This window comes from Cynocephalus volans, chromosome 4 (assembly GCF_027409185.1).
Source record: "Cynocephalus volans isolate mCynVol1 chromosome 4, mCynVol1.pri, whole genome shotgun sequence".
Taxonomy (NCBI): domain Eukaryota; kingdom Metazoa; phylum Chordata; class Mammalia; order Dermoptera; family Cynocephalidae; genus Cynocephalus; species Cynocephalus volans.
In genome coordinates this window covers 165,163,144-165,186,170 of record NC_084463.1, presented here as the reverse complement: position 1 = coordinate 165,186,170, position 23,027 = coordinate 165,163,144, and the positions used below count along the sequence as shown (strand labels likewise).

The window sequence follows — 23,027 nt, the reverse complement described above, 5'->3', positions numbered from 1 at the left end:
TGTTGCAGAGGAGTGGAGTCCCCTTGATTGCTGGGTCTCGGGGAGCCAGAACGGAGGCAGCCCTGGGGTGCACAGTGCCTTGTGGGGAACACCCTCATCTCTCCTGCTGTGTGTCTAAGTTCTCGGTCCTGGGCCAAACTGGCCCTGAGTCAGGCTGAGTGGAGGCGGGATGAATGAATGAGTCCACACGCTAGTGCACACACTAGTACAAGCCCAACTGCAGGGCATTTATCAGAGCTGCACCTGTAAGCTAATCACAGTACAAAAGGCACACGGGGATTCACATTAGATACCCAAAATGAGTGGTTTCATCAGCTTCTAGAATTTCATAGATGGGTCTTTCCTTTCCTCGCCAGAAGCTCAAGGCTGCCTCGTGGACTTGGAGGCAACAGCGTGCGGAGTTTGAGAGAACCACCATTGGGGACCCCAGCCTCATTGTCATGAATTTGTGGCATGAGCCCACCCCCTCTCTAGATTCAGATGCTCTTCCTATTCTGGAACCTTCCCCTGGATGGCACTGGCCACAGGGGATCGAGTTTCTTGTCCCTCTGAACAGTGCCCTCTGGAGCGTCGTCCTGAAACCCCTGCCGTGTGGTTCCGTGAGGACGTGTGTATTTCTAGACTCCCATCGGGGAAGGAGGGTCAAGAGGACGCCTCGTGGTTATCACTGATAAGAACAGGGGTGGACGTGCTCTTTCCCCGTCCTAGCCATAGTCGGCCCCCGTCGCCCGTCAGAGTGATGTGGTAACCACACTAAGATTTGCAGGTCTCCATGGAAGTGCCTTTGTCTCAGGCGTCCTGTCACTGGGCTCAGTTAGGGTGTCTGGGGTCGGGTGTGGAAGTCAGCCTGGAATTGTAGGCTCTTTGGGAAATCAGAGACATACAGCAAGAGTAGGTGTGAGTTGCACTTGGGAGTGCCACTGGGTGACCGCTGGAGTGGGCCAGGTGCACAGGGATGATGACCCCTCTTGACGGAAGGGTCTGGGCATTTTCCACCCAGAGTGACTGACACTCACAGCGAAGCAGACAAAATGTCAGACACCCAGGTCTCGGCTGCTGCTTGCACCTGAGTCTTTCCTTAAATTGTGGTAAAACACATATAACATAACATTTGCCATCAACCCGTCTGTAAGTGCACAGTTCTGTGGCACTCAGTGCGTTCACATTGTCGGGCAGCCGTCACCATCATCCATCTCAAGAACACTTTTATCTTCCCAGACACAAACTATGTCCCCATTAGACACCAAGTCCCCATTCACCTTCCCCAGCCCCTGCACCCACCACTCTACTTTCTGTCTCTATGAATCTAACGACTCTTGGGACCTCATATGAGTGGAGTCACACAGTGTTTGTCCTTTTGTGCCTGGCTTATTTCACTCAGCATCATGTCCCCAAGGTTCATGCACGTTGTAGCATGTGTCAGAATTGCCTTCCTGTTTAAGGCTGAATAATATCCCCTCGTGTGGTGGACCGTGTTTCGTTTATCTGTTCCTCTGTCTGTGGACACTTGGGTGGCCTCCACCTCTTGGCTGCTGTGTATAATGCTTAACTGGGTGTGCGAATGTCTCTTCGAGACCCTCCTTTCAGGTCGTTGGGGGATATACTCAGAGGTGGAATTCCTGGGTCTGCTTAAGTCTTTTAACCAGAAGTGCTGACCCCCAGGCCCGTTCAGTCTTGATCACTGTGTGACATCCCAAGTCCCAGCGTGACTGCTAGTGACATGGCGTTTGTTGCATGGATTGACCACTGTGTGGCGTGTGGCCTGTGACCCTCTTCTCTCTCTGTCCCCCTGGCATGATATAGGTCACCTTTCGCTCCTGGTGCCAACAAGGACTCGCTCGTGGCCTTGGAGTACCCGGGACCCAAGCGGAAGCTCTACAGCGCTGTGCCCGGGAGGCTTTTCGTCGTCGTCAAGCCATACCAACCCCTAGTCGATGGCGAGATCCCCCTTCACCGTGGTGACAGGGTCAAAGGTCAGTGTCTGCTGGTTGTCCTCTGCTTCTGGGGCAGGGTCAGTCCAGGGCCCCTTGGCCAGCCCACAAGGTTGGCAGCATCTAAGGTGTCAGTCCCTCTGGGGCCCCATGGAGCATACAGAGCCCCGGACGGGCAGGGATGGGGTCCAGAGTGACGTTCACCAGTGCCTTTCATTCATTCTCGACGGAAGCAGCTGCAGTGTCCCAGATGCCGAGTCTGTTAGGGGAGAATGAGATCCATCGTGGAAGGTGCGGGGTAGCACCAGGCGAGCCCAGCGATGGGCAGGGCGCCTTTCCAGCTGGAAGACCCCTGAGAGCCATGAGGAATGGCTTGTCCTGAGTGCTCAGCCAGGCCCACCGCTGCCCCGCCCGCGGCAGGTGTTTAAAGCACCCTCGCTGCACGTGTGGCCTTCACTGACTCACACTTCTTCACAGCACTGTGGGCTCAGCAGGCTGCGTGGGAAACCACCTTTCCTGGTATTGCTGCATTTGCACCCTGCCTCTGCTATCTCTCTCTCTCACTTCCCCAGGGCTTCCTGGGGTACAGGGTTGCATCCTGGGGGTACAGGGAACGCCTCATGCCTGTCTGAGCTGGTTGTGCCACTGGCCATGTGGCTTCTGTAAGTCCTGCAAGCCCACGGGTGGAGCCAGCAGGGCCAGGCTGGGCACACGGGGGCCAGAGAAGCCCAGCTTCCAGGGCCTTCCTGTAGCGCTCCCACGGCGGGCCTGTTTTCTCCGGCGCCTGCTCCTCTCTGCCCTTCTCTCAGGCGGAACGTGGATGCAGCCCTCTCAGGGCTGGGTGCAGACGCTGTTCTGACACAGCTGGGGAGTGGACAGGAGCCAGCGCGTGCTGTGTTCAGGAGCCACTGCCTAATCAGCACTGGGCAGCTGTGCTGAGAGTAACGAGGAATGGGGTTGGGGCAGACCCTGGCATAGGTTAGATTCAGGTATCCAGGTGGGCAGCCCTGCATGAGCCAGCCCTGGAAGGAGGTCTGTGAGGCTGGAGGGAAAGATTCTCAAAGCAGAATCCTGGTGACTGGGGTTGGAAAGCATTCTGAGGGCCGCTGGGAGTGTCAGGCCAAGGAGGGAGACATTGTTGCAGGGGTCCCGGGAAGCCAGCAATGGTTCTGCATGGGGACGATCAGGTTGTGACGCACTTCAGGAAGGGGGATGCAGTGATGGTGTGTGCAGTCCCATGGGAGGTTGACCGTGGTGGTACCTGAGGCCTAAGGGTGGAAGCCACAGCAGGGAACTAGAGAAGAAGCAGGTGTGGGCTGCAGGGCCATGCAGGGGCAGTTGAGACCCACCGGGTGGAGCGAGAAAGGGACACCACTGTGCGCAGCACGCCTGGGTCAGCTGTTGGAGGGCAGGCTTCTGGAAGACGCATGGCACGGGATGGAAGGTGTGCTCCTTAGAGGGCAGTCGGCCAGGCGCAACTCCTGTCTTCCCCACCTAGGCGCCACGGGGCCCCGGCGCGTAATTGACGCAGTGCCTTTCTCAAGCTGACTTCACCAGGGTTGCTGGAAGATTCTAACAAGGCGGAGCCCCATTCTCTCTCTCCGATATTCAACCTACAGATTAATTTGATCAGACAATAGCATCAAACAAGTCGCTGGCACTCTGTTCATTTTTCTTCCAATCATTTTTCTTCACATTAGATCATTTCTATTAATCAATTCTATTTTTAAGTTCACTTAGTTTTTCCTCTGAAATGTCCCTTCTGGCTGTAAGGTCCACCTTGAGAATTTTATAATTTCAAAAATCATATGTTTACTAGAATTCCCATGTGTATTTTGTTATGGTTGTTTTTTTATTTATCAAGACTTTTTATTACTCTGACGAGATTTTTTTGTTCATTGGAATCGTGTTGTTTTATGATATTGTGGATTGGTGTAATCACCACTGTAAAATCCCTGTCTGTTAGTTCCCACATTGGGTTCATCTTGACTTTGGGCTCAGTGGATTCTCTTTTCTCTTGAGGACGTTGTTTCGTTCTCTTGGGCCTTCACGTGTCTGGTAATTTTCTGTTGCATTCTGGACATGAGCATGTTCAGTGGTAGAGATTCCGGTTTCTGACATTTTCTCCTACAAGTTTCTTCCCTTTGTTTTGCAGGGAGCTTGGGTGACAGCTCTGCATTAGTTTGGATCCTGTAACGTTAGCTGAGCTGCTTTGAGTCTGTTCTGTGCACACGTTTTTGGGGGGTGGGTCAGAGATGTGGTGTCTGAGTTTGCCCACCCCTTCTCTGCTGTTGATTTCCCTCACTCTCTTCAGGGTTTACGCTATCCTGGCTCTGCTTTCCTAGTTCTTCAGGCTACTCAGACTGCAGAGTTTCCTCCTTGTGCCCCTCGCCTGCTAGTCCAGGGTGAAAGCCGTGGAGAAGGGCCTTTCTTGTGTAGCTCCCCTCCTCCTCCTGCAGGCAAGCATGCATCCCCACCAGAGCCTGCCTACTTCTACTCAACTTCCAGCCCTACGGGTGGTTGTTTTTTGCATTTATGTTCAGGTTTTAGCGCTATTTTCAGCAGGGTCTTTGTCTATCATACGCGTAAGCAGAAGTCCCTGAATTACCCCGATATTGTTTAACACAGTTTTTTTGTTTTTAAATTATAAATGTAAAAATTCCCATGACCTGCAATTTTGAATTTTAATTATATATCCCGTCATGGGGTACACTTCCTTTCCCCTACACATTAAGTTGTGTTCTGTTGATCCTGCAACAATCATTTACAGTGTAGTGGATTTGCCACAAGGCACAGGATGCCACCTTTGCAGATGTGGTTGGCTGGTGGCCAGGGCGGTCCTCAGCCACTGCCTCAGCCTCAGTGCTCAGGGAGACCCACCCCTACCCTATGGCAGGTGTTTAAATCATCCTCGCTGCACATGTGGCCTTCACTGACTTGAGCCTCTTCACAACTACATGGGCACAGCGGGCCGTGTGGGAAACCACCTTTCCTGGTATTGCTGCGTTTGCACCCTGCCTCTGCTGTCTCTTTTTCTCATTCCCCAGGGATTCCTGGGGTGCAGGAGGGCACCCTGGGGGTGCAGGGGATGCCCCCTGCCTGTCTGAGCTGGTCATGCCGCTGGCCATGTGGCTTCTGTAAGTCCTGCAAGCCCACGGGTGGAGCCGGCAGGGCCAGGCCGGGCACACAGGGGACAGAGAAGCGCAGCCTCCAGGACCTTCCTGTAGCGCTCCCGCGGCGGGCCTGTTTTCTCCGGCGCCTGCTCCTCTCTGCCCTTCTCTCAGGCGGAACGTGGATGCAGCCCTCTCAGGGCTGGGTGCAGACGCTGTTCTGACGCAGCTGGGGAGTGGACAGGAGCCAGCGCGTGCTGTGTTCAGGAGCCACTGCCTAATCAGCACTGGGCAGCTGTGCTGAGAGTAACCATAGCCCTTCCCAGCAGTGCAGCCCCCGAGTCTGCATCCTCTGCCACTTGGGAGCCGGGAGGCGGGGGGCTCGTGGGAAGATGCAGCTCACCCAGGCTGCAGCCTGTTCCCATCTCTGCCATGGCCCCACCCACCCTGTGACCCCAAACATCACTGGGGTCTCCCTGCTCAGCCCAGGCTCTGAAATCAGCTGAGCTCCCTGCCCACAGCCCTGGGTCTTCATCCCACTGGGACCCATGTCACCATCCACACCCCAGGTCCATATGGGGCTCTGATCAGATCCCAGCCTTCAGGCAGAACCCAGACAAGCCTGCAGGACTTTCTTGGGGACCCGCTGGCCAGTTAGTTTTCTGAAGACCTTGTGTCCTTCTCCATAAAAGCGGAGATGATGACAAGAGGGGATGAAGGTGGAGACTAACGTGTGAGCCGCTGTTGACTGGGCCTGGTGCTGGCTTCGTCACCACAGACATTCTCGAGTGCAAACTGCACCGAGGGCAACCTCGATACCGATCGCGTTTATTGTCTGCTCAGCTGCCGTAACAGGGCACTGCAGACGTTCATTGTCTCACAGTCCTGGAGGCTGGAAGTCTGATATCCAGGTGTCGCAGGGCTGGTTCCTTCTAAGGCCTCTCTCCTTGGCTTGTAGACAGCGTCTTCCCCCTGGGGTCCTCACATGGTCATCCCTCTGTGTGTGTCTATGTCATAATCCCCTCTTCTTATAAGGACATCATCCTGTGGGACTAAGGCCCACTCTACTGACCTCATTTTACATTAATTACCTCTTTAAAGGCCATATCTTGAATGCAGTCACATGCTGAGGTTCTGGGGGTTAGGGCTTCCACGTATGGATTTGGGGGACACAGTTCTGCCCGGGACACCTGTCTCTTACAGATGTGTACTCAGTTCATAAGTCTCCACACTCCCACGTCTGACTCAGCCCACTCTGGCCTCTCCACCGGCCTCTCCACTGTCCCCCGCATTCATGCTCACTCTCATGGTCTGCTGGTGCCAGCTTCCCAGTCTGGCAGTGCCCTTGTTCGTGGTCTTGACATTGCTTGAAGAGACAAGAGGTGGAGTCGCATGTTCCTCTGTTGGCCGCGTGGCGTCCCTCTGGGTGTTCTACCTACAGATGGACCCATTCATCCTCAGTTCCCAGTTATTGACCATCAGGGACCCTGAAGGCATCAAGGTAGGAGGAGGAACCAGGTGTGGCCACTGCCCTCAGGAGCCCAGGTGTGAAGTGGGGTGCACCAGGTGTCCTGGCTTGGGTTCCTAGGCACAGACCCACATCGGGGTCCTGGTGAGAGTGATTTGCTGAACATGTGCCCTCCGAGCCCTGTGAGGACCAAGAGAAACAGGATGAGGAGCCGGCATGGATGGTGTCTTGGCTGGAGACTCTCCCCAGCCTGCTCCCGAGGGAAGCTCTGGAGCATGGATCACGCTCCAGAGATGGTCCTGCCTTGTCCCCTCCTGTCAGCCTGCTGCTGGCGTAGCAGAGTGGGGCTCCCATTGCAGAGATGCCGTCCAGTGGAGAAGGGTCAGCTGGGGGCCATTAGTGGCCTGTTCTCAGCAGCTGTTGCAGGGGCAGCACATCTCCTGGTCAAGGGGATCTGGGTGGGGCTCCAACAGTGTCTGCTGCCCTGGGCACTGCAGGAAAGGGTCACATGAGTGCCAGGGAAGGCAGAAAACTGAGAAGGCTGTGGCAACAGTACTCAACGACAGCACTTAGAGCAGGTGGTATTGGGCGAGGTGGACAGAGGTCAAGAGAGGACCGAGTAAACCCCACATGGAGGGGCCTTTGTGGATCTACTCAGTAGCCCAGGAGAGGCCTGGTGACCACACCATGTGCCACCCTCTCCTGCCACATTTGCTTCCTTCCCTGCTGCCCAGAGAAGTGTTTGGCCTAGCTGTCAGTCACTGTGTGTCCTGCAGGGCCAGCCGTCAAGATTCCAAGTGTGGGGCTTTTCAGGGCTGCCCTTATCGCTCCCTGAGAGGACTTTTCTGCTGACTTGCCCTGTGGGGAGCCGGTGGTCATGGAGTGTGGGTGGCTTGCAGGTCAGGCTTGCACAAGGAAGAAGTTGGAGAAGGGAAGGTGGCTGTCTTGGTGTTGGTCCGGAGAGATAGCCAACTTGATGGGGCGTGCATGTGAGCCTGTGTGTGTGCTTGTGCATATGTGTGTTTGTGCATGTGAGTGCTTGTGCATGTGTGTGTCTGTGCACATGCTACATCCCGGTTGACTTTGGTTGTCTATGGTTGCATTTCCTTTGAAGGGCTGGCATTTATGGTGGTTTCTGCTCTCTAACACCCATCCCTGCTCCAGAAAAGAGCTTCTCCCAGCTCTGGGCTGCGGATTGCACAAGGCACCCCCAGCCCAGTGAAGATGAACCCAACAGGGGCTGACCAGACACTCCTCCCCGAGGTCGGTCCTGAGCTTTGGAGCAACAGAGATGTCCAGGCCACATGGGCGGTTACCAAGGAGCAGGCTCAAGGCTCGGCCTGAGCTAGGATCAAGGCTCGCCCTCTGCAGGAACTTGACAGCTGGGGTTTCTTCATTAGAAACATTTTATGCCATTGGTCTGCACACTGGGGCCACCCCCTTGGCCTGAGTGGAAGCCAGGGAGCTGCTCTGCACGGGAGCAGGAGGGGCCCTCCCAGCTCTTTCTATCTAGGACTGTCCCCGTGGTAGAGGAAGATCCCGAGGCCCAGAGGGGCCAGAGGTGGGGAAATTGCTCCCACGTGGAGTCCCCCTAGAGCTCATTGCAGCCCAAGGGACATGCACTGGGGTGGGGTTTGACGGCTCCTGGGGGTTCAGTCAGGCTCATCTGGCAAGTTTGAAGTGGGCAGGGGCCTGTGACGATGATCACAGAGAACGGGGACCTGCATCTTGTGGGAACTGCTCAGGCAGACAGACCAGCCGCTTCCAGAGTTAGGAACAGCTGCCACTGAGCCCCTGCACTGCATCCTCCTCGGCCGTGTCCCCAGCCCCTAGACATAGAGCAGGGGCCAGGGGGTGGGCATTGAAAGGCTGAGAGTGGACTCACAGGGGACCCCGAGTTTTCAGCCTGATGAGTGGGAGGTTGAAGGAAAGGGGAGCCAGGGAAGAGAAGGCGAGCCCCTGCCAGAGCTGCCCAACTTGAGGTGAGGTGGGCTTGAGGCAGCCACAGACCGGGGGCCGTGGGAAGGGGGTCGAGGCTGAGATGTGGACCCAGGACTCGGAGGGGTCATAGGATGGACAGGATACCCCAGGAGATGGCATGAGAGAACCCACCTCTTACACTTTATTCCTGGCAGCTCTAGGGGCCTTAGAGCTCCCCCGGCTCCCTGAGGTTCCACAGACAATCCAGAACAAGGAAGGAAGGAAGGTCACTTGACTTCCTGGCCAGGACCTCAGGTCGAGGCCTCCTTGGCCTGTCTGGCCCGGATCCTTCCCCTGCACCCCCCACCAGCACACAGGGGTCCAGCACAAGCCCCATCCCCCCAAACATCGTGAGCAGCAGAGCCCACCCCTCGCTGCAGGCACGAGGAGCCGGTCTGTCTCCCAGGGAGCACAGGAATGGAGAGGCACAGCTCCAGCACTCACACCTCAAAGGATCGATGGCAGAGGCTGCTGTTCTGATAGGAGAGGCATGTGGGCTGCGCGGGCCATTTGCACATGCTTGGCAGGGAGCCCCGCGGTGCTGGCGGCTGGTAGCTCTGTCCCTGCGCCAGGCTGTCAGTGCCTTGTCTCATTAGCGGCCCTGCATCCTGCATCCTCACCACCTGCCTGGCACTTCTTGGAGACAGGCGGGTCGAGGGTGTCCTCCACCTGCAGAGCTGGGGCTCTTGGAGGAATTCTGCCTCCTCAACTTCAAAGGAACCCCCGCAGAGGCAAGAGACGTGGCTGCCCAGCTGTCGGGGGCAGGAGGTCGGAGGGGTTTCCAGAGAAACCAAACTCGCTCCTTGCTGAGGAAGTCGGGTCCTGGCAGCAGGCACACAGGGTGGCTTTGGTGGCTCCAAGGGTGGCCCTGGGGTCCTGCTGGTGGCACTGTAGCTCCCGGCTCCTTCACAACTCTCTTTATATCCAGACCGTTTCTGCTCAGCCACTCGAGCACAGGGGTTACCGTTCCCAGTAGGCATCGGATACCATGCAGCGGGGGAAGCATGCCTCCAGCATTTTACTCCTAAAATGTGGGTCGCCCAAGAACAGGCCTGTGCCTGTTGATTCCCCTGGTGACCCTCCTTTCTTCTGAACTCAAGGGCTCTTCTTTGTCTCTCACCGTGCCCGGTACTTTCTTCCCTCCACTTCTGGGTAGATCTTTACGTAGGAGCCAGCCACTGGGCGCCCAAGCCAGAGGCTCCTGTCAAGCTGTACATCTCCAGGTGCAGTTTCTCAGCCTGTATTCCCTGAGGTCCCCCTCTCAGCCATGCAGAGCTCATGCCCACCCATCCCCAGATCTGCAGAATTGGAATCCCCAAGGACATGACCTGGGAATCTGAATATTTAACAAGCTGTCTAGATGATTTTGTAGTTCCTGATTGTGATGGATTGTGGATGTGTTCGTTTCCCTTGTACGGGCCAGGAATGTGTCTTGTTCGTGTTTTTTTCCCTTGTACCTGGTATAGTGCTTGTAATGGGATGGATGGTGGATGGAATGGCTGGATGGTGGATGGAATGGCTGGATGGATGAATGGATGGACGGATGGATGGATGGATGAAATGTATGGATGGTGGATGGATCAATGGCAGATGAATGGAAGGATGGATGGGTGAAATGGGTGGATGGTGGATGGATGGATGGGTGGGTGGATGGGTGGATGGATGGGTGGGTGGGTGGATGGATGGATGGGTGGGTGGATGGGTGGATGGATGGATGGGTGGGGGTGGATGGATGGATGGGTGGGTGGGTGGGTGGGTGGATAGATGAAATGGATGGATGGATGGGTGGATGGATGAAATGGATGGATGGATGGATGGATGGATGGGTGGGTGGGTGGATGGATGAAATGGATGGATGGATGGATGGATCGATGGTGGATGAAGGGAAGGATGGATGGGTCGGTGGGTGGATGGATGGATGGATGTTGGGTGGGTGGATGGGTGCGTGTGTGTATGGCAGGGTGGGGAGTGAGTGAATGTGTGGATGGATGACTGACTGACGAGATGAGCCTCCTAGACTGTGGAGGGTGTTTTTTCTTCCTCACACTTACACCTTCATGCTTTCATCCTGCTTTTCCTCCGCACAGACTTGCAGCTGTCCTATGTCTCTCCCTTCTGCTCCTCATTCCGGACTCAGCTGACAGGCCCCTTCCTCTGGGAGTCTCCCCATCCCACCTGCCATGCCCCTCTGCCCTTAGGCCCAGACTGCACAGGCCCCCCATGCAGCACCTATGCTGGTGAATGTGGTCATTTTGGGGGTTCATTTATTTAACAGTCTTGCCTTGAACCCCAGCAGGTGCCTGGCCATGTTCAGGGCCTGAGGAAGCAGGGATGGTTGTCCCTGCTTGCTGGGAGCTGCATTTTAGTAGCCAGGAAAAATAAGCCCACAACACAGCATTGCAATTGCTGGGGGTCTCGGGACCCAGGGATCAAGCCCTTCACTCAGTCCAAAGGTGTGAGAAAAGCTTCCCAAACAAGGTGACATTTGAGCAGAGCATTGGCAGCTAAGGTGTGGGAACAAGTAGGGTTGGGAGCTGAGGACACTGGGCACAGAGCATGAGAAGGACCAGCACGGTGTCCTGTGTGGACATCCCCAGCGGCAGGGCATCCCTGAATACTCTGGGCAGACATTCCCGGGCTCACAGCAGCAGACAGCAGGTGGGGTGTGCGGCTCAGAAATCTCGCTCAGTCCACACCTCTTCAGTCATGGTCACTGGCTCTGGGTGGCAGGTTAGAGGTGCGACGAGTAGGGGAGGTAGCTACCTCACCTTCCAGGTGAGAGCAGATGGGGACGGAAGCACAGGTGGCATTTAGAGAACTCTCCCAGGTGAACTGTGCTGATGGGATGGCAGGCCAGTTGGAAAGGTCGTGGAGAGAATGGAGCCTGTTTACACTCTGGGCCATTCGGGGGATGGGTGGTGAAGCCACTTTCCAGTTGCCAGGATGACGTGCTCGGTTTGGGGAGAGTTCGCTGTGCCAGTCCAGAAGATGCCCAGTGCAGAGCTGCACACACAGATGCAGAGCTTGGCAGAGAAGGGCCAGGCCCCACCTAAGCATGGGGATTTAGGTGTGGTGGAAGCCACTAGAATAACGGAGCTTGGCCAGGACGTAGCATGTGGAGCCAGAAGAGAAGAGGGCCAGGGACGGAGGAGGGGGGCAGGTGTTTAGGAGACCTCCCCCCAGGCAGCTCCTGGGGTGTCCATTCCCTGTTCCTGAACCATCTTTGTGACCCCAGAGCCCAGCATGGCCCCTGACCCACGTAAGTCCTGGCCAATTTAAACTGAAGGAAGCAAATGTTCCAGAAAGCCCACCATGGCTTGAAATTGAAGATGGCCCAGGGGTACGTTCCAAACAGGGGGACTGGTGCAGAACAGGGGGAATGTTGGGTCTCAGGTTCCCCTCAATGACCAGGCTCGTTTCCATGCCCAGGCGGGTGGGGCACAGCAGGGGGCCGGGGTAGCCACCCCTGCCCAAGCTGACCTAGGACAGGGAGTCAGTGCTGTTTTCCAGTTTGCAAGAGAAGGCCTATGGGTCTCCAGAGGGGAGAGGTCCGCCGTGGTGGGGAGGGGAGAGGTCCGCCGTGGTGGCTGCAGGCTTTCCCCGACCAGCTTGTGTCAGCTGCCACCTCAGGAAGCGTGTTGGGCCTGTAGAGAGTGAGCGGGTGCACCACGCGGCCTCACTGAGGTCTTGCAGCGCTGTCTGTGTGGAGTAGACGGAGCGCTGGGGCCCCATTCCACGCTGTGTGTGTCCTTCCCCGGGCAGTGATGCTCTGGGTGTGACGCTTTCCTCCGCTCTCTATCCGGCCACATCTCCTTACACAGCGTGATGTACAGAGGCACCTCGGCTTACAATGGGGTGCTGTCTCAATAAAATCATTATTAGTTGAAAGATCGTAGGTTGAAATGCATTTAATACACCCACCCTACCAAACGTCATAGGTTAGCCCAGCCAACCCTAAACGTGCTCAGAGCACTTACATTAGCCTACAGTTGGGCCAAACCTAACACAAAGCCTGTTTTATAATGCAGCGTTGAATATCTCATGCAATTTATTTAATACTTTACTGAAAGTAAAAAACGGAAGGGTGGACAAGTACTTGAAATATAGTTTCTTCTGAATGCATATCACTTCCATACCGTCATGAAGGTGAAAAATCATGAGTCAAACCTTTGTAAGTTGGGGACCATTTGTGTTTTACTTTTGAATGAATTAAATCAGTAATTATGGGGACACAAATAACTCCCTCTTCACTGGACAAGGAGCACTCATTCTCAGCTGGACGCAGGTGTTCCCTTCAGGGAAGCACTCGAAACCTCCCCTTGAGAATGCAGGTAGGCCCAAGTGTGCCAGCCCAGGGCACGCCCCACAGCCCAGCCCACACGTGTGCATACCTCACACGTGGCTGCAGAGGAGCAGGTGGGCCTGTGTGGGGCAAGTCTCTTGAGCAGAGGATGCTCACGGCGGGACCCCAGCATCCTGCCTCCACCCCACCCCCACATCCCCTCTGCCCCCCACCTCCGTAAAGAGGTCTACCAGCTGCCATTTGCATGACAGAAACCCCAGAGCCACCCCTGCTCCCTTTCCCACATGTGATCTCAGTACAGGTCCTGTTCTTCCTCCAAGATGTTGCTGGAAGCAACCTCAAGGGCAGGGCTCCCGTGTTGGGCGGCTCCTTTCAGTACATCACCTGGACTTCTTTATATGGACCTCTAGGCTCTCCCAGCCAGCTGCAAACAGCCTTCCGTCTTTGCTGTTGGCCTCACAGTGACGATAACTCACCCAGGAGTGTCTGCTTGATGGAGGTGCAGCGTCGAACCAGAATGTTATTCTCCCGGGGAGGGGTGTTTGGAAGGAGGCACTGAGCAGCGATGGTGTCCTGACTCTGCCCTGGGAGGACGTGCTTGATTTACACCCAGCAACACCGTGAGCGCAGCAGTGTGGTCCTGCTAGGATAAATGAGGAAACTGAGACACAGAGCGATTGAGAAGCTTTCCCAGGAGTCACGTAGATTAGAGGTGGCAGAGCTTTCATCGAAAAAGATAACAAACTCTCTAAACCATTCCTTTCTCCCCTGGCCCATTTAAAACATCAGAGTCGGCCGAGTGGAGCCTCAAGGACCCCATCGATTTTGGGAGGAGATGGCTTCGAGCTGTTAGGATGGTACTGTCTGCTGGGACGTTGCTTGTCTGTTTCATTTAGGTCATTTCTTCAGATGATTAGGCAAGAACTTAGAAAGCCGGTATTTTCTATTCCACTGACCTTCAAAAATCGTGGGCCGAGTTGCTCTTTACGTGGCCTTTGAGATTAAAAGGAGGGATAGAAGAAGGCACTTCTGGTGCTGTGGTCCCTCTCTCGGTGGTCCTGCACCTCCAGACCCTGAGTCATTTAAAAGAAGACGGAGGTGTGTAGAGGTTAGATTGGTTTCTCCGTTGCATAGCCACATACAGAGGTACGGAGGGTGTTTGGGGGGCATCCCCAGACCAGTGCCAAAGTTCTACCATATAAAGATGCCCTTTCCCAGTGAACTAGGCCTTACAACCAAAGTATTTATGAGAACGGGGCCCTGGGGAGCAGTGGGGTCCCCGTGACACCCCACGACCACCATCGGCGCCTCTGGACTTGTGTTCCACACCCACACTCAGCAGTCGAATTTAAAAGCGATACACTTCATTCTTCCAGTAGATGTGCGCTGAGGACAGGGCACTTGGCCCCAGAGGGGACGTCCTCGCCTAGATGTGGAAGCTTCCCACCTTGCAGGCGAGGGTGGCTGTGTCTGTCCAGCTGTGCACAGTGGTCCCTCGAGGACAAGGCCACCATGTGGCCCACTCCTCTCCAAGGAGGTGTGTGTCTTTCAGCCAACGGTTGAAAGAAATCCCTGCTTCTTGCCAGCAGCAGCATTATCAATAGATTCTGTTCATAAGTCAACGTGCCGATGGGCCAGGACGCTGGTGCCAGTACTGTCCAAGGAGCCTTCCATCCAGGCCTTTTCATTTCGAGCCAAGGTGGTACCGTGTGTCATCAGCTCTTGCGCCGCTCTGCCATCTCCTGCTGGGAATCCTGTTTCCTCGGGCTGGTGTTAGAGATCTGGGCCAACCAGGACGGTTGGATTTTCTCGGCAGCCTTTCTGCCTCCAGCCCCTCTCCAGGTGAGGAGGGACGGGCGTGACATTTCTCTTCCCCATTCTCTCCCTTTCACATATGAAGCCATTGAGGGTGAGGACATCCAGTCAGCACCATCCTGTCTCGTAGGGGACACTGAGATGGCACAAAGTAGCCACACACGTTGGTCTCCTGGCGTGTGCTGTAAGGTACAGGAGATGCAAGGACGTCCAGTGCTTCATGCTTTCTCGTCACCTGATGGATAGAGGCACCCGTGGGCTGGTGTGGCTCTGCCTGTTGGTGCTGTGCTGTCTGAGGGACACTTTTCCAGGTCCCCTCATCCACGCCTGCAGGAAGTGTGGTCGGTGGGTGAATGGACCTGGGCCTGACCAAGCGTGCGGGCATCCGCTCCCCTGCCCGGCTCAGCCTCGTCCCATTCGCCCCCCGCATCCCTCCCGGCTGACATCGTTCCCTTTTCCTTGTTTGCAGTTCTGAGCATTGGTGAAGGCGGCTTCTGGGAAGGCAGCGCCCGCGGCCTCATCGGATGGTTCCCGGCCGAGTGTGTGGAGGAGGTCCAGTGCAAGCCCAGGGACAGCCAGGCAGGTAAGGCAGGCGCCGGGCTGCGGGCACACCTCACCGCCTCGGGCCCCCCTCGGGCCGCGGTGGGCGCTGTCTGTTCCCCTAGAATCGCGCTGCAGAGTGAGGCCTCCTCTAGATCTTTGGAAACAGCTTGGTTGATTCTGTTCTACTGGGCTTCGTCCAAACCAGTAATTCATGACAAGATGCTGTGGAAGCTTTCAGTTAAAAGGCTGCTCAGTATTCATCCCGGAAAACTTGGAGCGTATGTTCTAGCCATCAGAGAAAGACTTCTGGGGGTTGATTCAATTTCTTTTTTGATCACTTATACCGATGTCATAAAACAGGCAGCTTCCCACTTACAGGCAGGGCTCCCCCGTGGTCTTCCCGAGAGCTGCACAGAGCGCGGCTCCAGAAAACCTGCTGGAAAGCGTTCAGCACGCGCGACGGGAAATCACTCCAGCATCTCTCCGAACTCCCAAATATAGCACTTGCTGAAAATCGTTTCAAAGTTGATTGCCAAAAGATTGCATTGATTGAAATGTTAAGAGGAGATCACTTATATAAAGTGGCATTGAAAAAAATATATATATGAGAGTTGGGGAAAGTGAACCCCTCAGAGCCTTGTAAGAAGAAACCGCTTCGTGTAAGAACCTCAGACCCACCATGCAGGTGTCTGAACACATTTTTCGGTCGATGGCCTTGCTGTGTCTCCTTGTATGGACCCTGTGGCTGCTGAGATCTGCCTAGGTGTGCCCTTCACTGGTTTTTGAGGTTCCCAGGCTAGATGCTCACCAGGTAGCTCTCTGCCCCATGGTCAGATCTGCCTGGTACAGAGTGTTCTCAAAACACCCGCTGTGCAAAGCCCAGAGGTATCTCCCTGTCCTCGGGGTCCCCCTCTAACCCGGCTGGCTTTGCAGCCTCTTCATCAGGAACACGCAGCAGGTTTCCTTTCTGCGAACTCGGGTTCAAGGGTGGTCAGTTTATGGTGAGCTTCTCTGCTGTTGTATCCCTGCTCCGGCTCAGACACCAGACGGTATTATGGGGGTATCAAGGTAAGATACTTCCCAAACTTAACCTTGAAGGAGAGGACCGGAACGTGCTCTGCTGGGTGGGCCCATGTCCGGCAGGCAACGGGAGCGTGTTTTTCTGGGGGTGGTGGTGAGGATACTGAGCCCCTGGAACAGGCCGGACCACCCGGCCCCTCCAGTGCCCGTCCGCCCCTGGTCCACACTCATTCTCTCCTGCAAGCAGCCTGCCCCGGCCTTTCTTGTTGGTGACGGGCACGGCTTAACCCGCCTTCCCAGGTTGCCCATGCTCCGTCTCCCGTGCCCTCCCATCTGAGCTGGCCCATCACCTCATCCCTCTCCGCTCTTATCTTCAGAGCCACGCTGGGCCACTCCTGTCTCCATTCTCTCGTTGGGAAAACCAGGCATGCCGGTGCCGGGCATTGCTGGCTATGCCACACCTGGATGGGCAGACCTGGAGGGCCACGTGGGGAGGCGGTTACTGGGGTCTTCCTGCTCTCTCCATCCTTCCAGGAGAGCAGCAGGAAACAGCAGGGCAGCTTGGAGTACCCAGCACCCTTCCCCTCTGCTGCGGACTTTTCCCGCCCACCTGCCAGGTCTGTCCCAGGTTCCTGGATAAGAACATGTGGCTTTCCCTGGCCCTGTTGGCGGTGTCCCCACACGGGTGGGTGGACAAGGTGTCGCCTGCCAGGCTGATGCATATCCCATGGAAGGAGCTTGCAGGAAGGCAGTGGCTTGGGACGGTGTTTATTGTGGGAGGAGGTTGTTAGGTGTGATGGAAATTCCTAGAAGGGCATTCTTGCTCCTGCTGCCACTCTGCAGGATGGTGTCCTGGATAGAGCAGCATCCCCTGCCTGGGCTGATGCTCATTCTGGGTGCCCTGGCTGGTTCCGCTGAAGGTCACCTCAGGGCTGTGCACGTGTCCTGGGCAACTTGAGAACACGGAAGCAGATCCCTGCCTCTCGGCCTCTGGGTGCACCATGGAACAGAGGTGCCCTCGTGCACCCATGCTCCCCTGCTTCCTGAGTACCCTCGGCCCTGGCTGAGGAGAAGGTAGATAAACCACATTTCGTATGTGCCTTTAAGCACCTTAGTAGCTGGAACAAATTGCCACAAACAATGCAGATTTATTCCCTTGCAGTTCTGGAGGTCAGAAGTCTGGTGTGTGTGTTGCTGGGCTAAAATCAAGGTGTCCTTTCTGGAGCCTCTGGGGGAGTGTTATTAGTCTACTCCTGTTGCTTAGAACAGAATACCTGAAACTGGGTAATTTATAAAGAAATGAAATGTATTTCTTATAGTTTTGGAGGCTGGGAAGTCCAAGGTCCAGGGAACACATTCTGGTGAGGGCCTTGTTCCTGGTGGGAACTGTCTGCAGAGCCCTATGGCTACCAGGGTGTCACATGGTGAGAACGGGCTGAGCAAGAGAGAGCCGACCTGCCCACCGGCCGTCCTTGTAAAGCCATCAGAACTGCCATGACTCCACGAATGGATCAATTCATTCACACGGACACAGTCCTCACCATCTAATCCCCTCTTAATGGCCCCGCCTTTCAAATGCCATAATCTGATCTCCCACCCCCTTAGCATGGTTAAAAGGTAGATCAAGTTTCCAATACCTGAACTTTGGGGAGACATATTTGACCCATAAGATGGAGAATTCGTTTCCTTGCCTTTCCTGCCTTCTAGACATTGTGGCATTCCTTAGCCCGTGGCCCCTTCATCCATCTCCAAAGCCAGCAATTGCGGGTCAGGTCCTTCTCTTTTTATGTCTCTGACCCTCCTTTCTGCCTTGTCTTCTTCCACTTTTAAGGACCCCTGTGATTAGATGGGCCCACTTAGATAATCCAGGTGCCTTGGGTTGAATGTCTCCACAAAACTTAACCCCTACTTTAACTACTGAGGGTGGAAAATCCTATCATGGTAATTGAAAGGTGGGGCTTTGAAGAGGTGATTAGATTGTAGGACCGTGCCATAATGGATGGATTTAGAGTGGCATGTTTCTGAGGGCTTTAAAAAGAGAGTGGATGAGGAGGTTAGTCTCTCTGCCTTCCATTGTCCTGCAATGTGAGGGGTCACTGTCACCACCACCAGATGTGTTCCTTGGACTTTGGACTTCCCAGCCTCAGAAACTGTAAACAATAAATTTTGTTTTCTTTATAAAATACCCGGTTTTGTTATAAGCAACAGCAATGGACTCATATACCAGATCAAGGTAGACTGATTAGCAGCCATAATTCCATCTGCATTTTGTCATTAAGGTGACATACTCACAGGTTCTGGGGATCAGGCGTGGGCATCTCTGCAGTGGGGTCATCTTTCTCCCTGTCAGGGATGGTAAAATATAATAATTGTACTGTGATGTAGAAGGCTGCGAGTCAGAGAAGAAAGGCATCCCTGTCATGGGGTGGAGCAGAACGTACCAGAGAGCAGCCCAAAGAAGACAGAATCAGAGCTGGACTTTGAGGGTGGGGGGACTCCAGAGCAGTTCCTGTTGGGTTCTCTTTGCCCTGGGGCTTTCTCAGATTGGAACTTATACCATGTTTTTGTATTAACTTCATCTATAGAGGTGTAATTTGCAGAGTAACATGCACAGATTATGAAAATAGTTCCATGCATTTTGACAAAGGTGCGCACCCATGTCTCCAATTGTAATTAAGATATAGAATGTTTTCCTCCGCCCAGGAAGTTCATCAGGCTGCTTTACAGTCATGCCTCCCACCCCACCAGAGGCAAGCACAGTCTGACTTCTGTCACCACAGATCCACGTGGTCTTCCACTGGATGTCTAGAGATGGAGCCCCACTGCTCGTGTTACTGGGCCTGACCTGTCTCACTCAACAGGGTTGATACCTGTGACATTCTGCCGTGGTGTTGCATGTATCTCTCCTTTGTAAATTTTAATTCCTGAGTAGTGTCCCATTATATATTAATGCCATTGTTTGTTCATTTTCCTGGTGATGGCCATGTGGGTTGCTTTTCAGTTTTGGCTGACATAAAGGAACCTCCTAGGCACGTTTCTGTACAAGTCTTTCTGCGGACATCTATTATCATTTCTATAAGAGGGTGGAAAACTGCTGGGACATAGGACAGGAGCCTGTTTAATTTTGTAAGAAACTGCCACACAGTTTTTCAAATTGCTGTACCATTTTTTGCTCCTACCGGCAGTGTGTGGGAGTTCCAGTTGCTCCATGTTCTCACCAACATTTGATAATGTCGGTCACTCTGATTTCAACCATTCTAATGGGTACGGACTGGTATCTTTACTGTGGGTGCCATCGGCATTTCTCTGATGACTGTTGTTTTTAAGCACCTCTTTGTAAACTTATTTGCTGTGTGTGTGTGACTTCTTTAAGTATTTTGTCCATTTTTAACTGGGATGTTTATCTTTTTCTTATTAATGTGTAGGCATTCTTCATATATTCTGTTTGTCAGCCCTTTGTAAGACATAAGTTGCCAATATTTTTCCTGGTCTGTTACTTGCTTCTCACTTTCTAACTATGTCTTTTAATGAGTAGAAGGGTTTGTATGTTAAATGAAGTCTAGTTTATCCATTTTTTTCCTTTCACTGTTAGTGCTCTTATAGCTTTTCTAGACATTAAAAATTAGCAGAGCTTGAATATACACACAATCCAGAAGGTGATAGAAAGTATTTTTTAAATGTTTCTGGCCAGCAAGCTTCTTCTACACAAAGTCAGCCTTATTTGAGCCCTTGGAAGTTTGCTCTCTTTTGTGTAGCACCTCTTTTTCATATCGTAAAGTGAATGTTTAGCTTGTAAATCCCACTTATGTACACGAAACGGATTGGTGAATGATTCAAGGAATGCCCAGTGCTGTGACGAAGTGGCTTCTCGGGGCACACTACACCTGTTAGCTGGGCCAAGTCAACTCTCTTCGTCCATCAACAGCCAGCAAAATAAAAGGTGGCCCTGGCGGATTGTTTGGTGGAATTTTACAAGTTCAGCTCAGTCTCATGAACCATTTGGTAGTGATGTCTTTATCACGTGAAGACTTGCCCACCTTACCCCTTGTTCTCGTGTCTGAGGACGGGTGTGTTCACTGCACTTTAGTTTCCAGTGGGCTTTCCTACAAGGCGTCTCGTCCGACCTCGTGGAGTGAGTAGGGCAGGGGTTATCACCTCGCTTTACACGTGAACATTCCCGTCTCAGCACCTGGGAACACACAGGTAGAAGTTACCAGGCCGGGGCTATGACCCGTTTTTTGAAACTCCTAACACCCTGCATTTTGGCCTGGACCTGTGTCCAGACGGCCTCCCTCACGGAGTGGCCGGCGTGGTGATCCTGGCGTCTGAGCAGCACTGATTCAGCTCCTACGTGTACACCTGGAAAGGGGGAGGCAGGCGCAGACCCAGGCCTGTCCTTGGTTCCGCTGCCTCTGGCTGGCTTGCCTCACACGGGTCACTTAACGGCGCTGAGTAGATTTCTTCCTCTGAAATGGGAAGGCTTGAGACGATGCGTGTAGTGGGTTGGGGGGAAGGCTGTGATCATCATTTGTATTTTTCTGTGCATGGGAGACAGAGGTGTGCCCCAGTTTGCAAAACCTCGCCTGCATGCACACACCAGCCCAGAGTTGACCGCATCGTGCTGCGTGGGACCCTGTTACTGTGCACTCTGAGTAGTGGCATCTCGGCTGGTGGTGCTCTGGGAAACTGCTGGTTAGTTATGTGCATGCCCCCTCCCCACCGTCCTAGGGGCAGGCTCCTCGAGGTCAGGCAGACAGCATCTTGCTCTTCCGCGTGCCGCACAGTGTCTGTCTAGGATGGAGCACATGTCAGCCGGTCTACCATGTGCATGGAAAGAAGGACAGGTGTTGTTGCTCTCGATCAGGAGACACAAAGACCGGCTTTTGTAGGGACTCTAAAACTGTCCACCTGTGTGTATTAGGTAGGACAGTGTCAACTGCTGAAACAAGTCACCCCACAACTTCAATGGCTTCGTGCAGAGCACGTTTCTCTCCTGCCTGGTAACCATGCAGGGCGGTGTCTCCGGTTCAGCAGGCAAGCAGCTGTTCTCCACATGCACGTGACTGGGGGTCCAGGCCCTGCTATTGTGTGGCCCCGTCATCCTCAGGGGCCTTGAGGTCCTCTGCCTCCATCTGGCAGATACGGGAAGAAAATGTGAAGAAATCCTGCCCACTTGTGCAAGGCTCTGGCACTGCAGGGACACACATGTGTCTGTGACATCCCTTGTCAAGGACCAGCCACCTGACCTGGATGCTACAGGCGCTGGGCCCCGTGGTCTTTCCCTGGGGCCATCTCTTGGTGACTTTATCCATCAGGATTCTCCAGAGAAACAGAATCAGTAGGTTGTAGATATAGACATAGACACATGTATAGACATAGACACAGATGTAGGTATAGAGGACATACATATGTGTATATATTAAGAGATTCATTTCAAGGGAATTGGTCCCCACGATTGTGGGGACAGACAGTTCTGCAATCCGTAGGCCAGACTAGCAGGCTGGAACTCCCAGGCAGGAGCAGGTGCGGAAGTCGTGAGGCAGAAGTCCTTCCCCAGGGAAACCTCAGTATTGATGATCTTACAGCCTTTTAACTGATTGGAGGAGGCCTACCTACATGATTGAGGATAACGTTTACTTAAATTCAACTCATTCTAGGTATAAACCACGTCTACAAAATACCTTCACGACACTAGATTAGTGCTTGGCTGAAAACTGGGTGCTGTAGCCTGGTCAGGTTGGCATGTGAAACTGACCATCACGCTATGTGACAGACCCACACTCTGGAACAAGGGATGGACAGCGTCCACCTCTGCGCTGCTGGTGACCTTGGGTGCCCTCTCCTTTTCCAGGTGTTGATTTCCTCACCTGTAAATTCAGGCTGATGGACTGGCTCATCACTTTGTCCTTTCGCCTCAGAATTCTACAGATTGACCTGAAATCAGGGATGCTCCCAATAATGGGTTTCGAATAAGGAACAAATATAAAATAATTTCACAGTCATCACTGGGAGCCCGTTGATGAGTCCGTTTATGAAAATTAACACGTGCGTTAGTTTTCAGTGGCACATCTTATGTGCAAATAGAAACTGTGCCTCCCAGAGCAAATCGTGTTCGAGTTGCTGAAACAAAGAACATGACTGTTGATGGGCAGCATTTGTGTAGAACAAGGTGAGAAAATGGGCGTGGTCAATCACCACCACCCGTCCCTGTCCCCAGCCTCCTGAGGCATGTAGAATCTGGTCACTCAAAAGCTGCTGAGATAGGAGTGATGGCCCAGTGACCAGGCAGCTCAGACCTCGTGTGTACGATCCACATTCTTAATTCCTGCCTTGCTCCCATGAGCTGCCCCAGTGTGATTTTGGAGTGTCCTCTGCCATATGCACGGTGCCAGAGCCTGTCAGGAGTCAGGAGCCTCAAGCAGCTGCAGGAACCACCAAGGAAGTGACTTTGTGGGTTCCCTCACTGAATGGGCTTCCAGAATCCTACAGCTGAGTATGTCCAAGGTGTGATCTAGCCCAGCTGCCTGGATTCACGAGCTCTCTCTTCACATAGGCAGCTCCTATTCCAAATCCCTGTCAGGGACTCTCCTTACAGCCACTGTCTGATTGACCTGAGTGGTGGCTCGTGGCCAGGAACATCTTTCCAGCTCAGCATTTCCATTTACTCTGAGAAACGTCTCCTGCCTGCCAGGGGCCTAGTGCTCTGATGGGCTAATGGGTGCACATTTTCAGATCTTCAGACCATGTGGATTTCTGGCTGGTGGTGTCGGCGGGTGTGGGCTTGGTCTTCCCAGGGACATCAGGCCGCTCTCCTGCCTTCGCCCCCCAGCCCCAGTGTGGGTCTGAAGCCGCATCCA

General features: G+C 53.9%; 1 protein-coding gene across 2 annotated transcripts in view; it reads left to right on the top strand.

Moving 5' to 3' along the window:
- Window positions 1-23,027, top strand: part of SHANK2 (SH3 and multiple ankyrin repeat domains 2) — a 476,261-nt gene that overhangs the window by 186,414 nt on the left and 266,820 nt on the right. For both annotated transcript variants that reach the window (XM_063092864.1, XM_063092865.1), the window contains 2 exons: window positions 1,804-1,973; window positions 15,077-15,190. In XM_063092864.1, coding sequence (XP_062948934.1) covers window positions 1,804-1,973; window positions 15,077-15,190 — 284 coding nt within the window. The remainder of the gene's footprint in view (window positions 1-1,803; window positions 1,974-15,076; window positions 15,191-23,027) is intronic.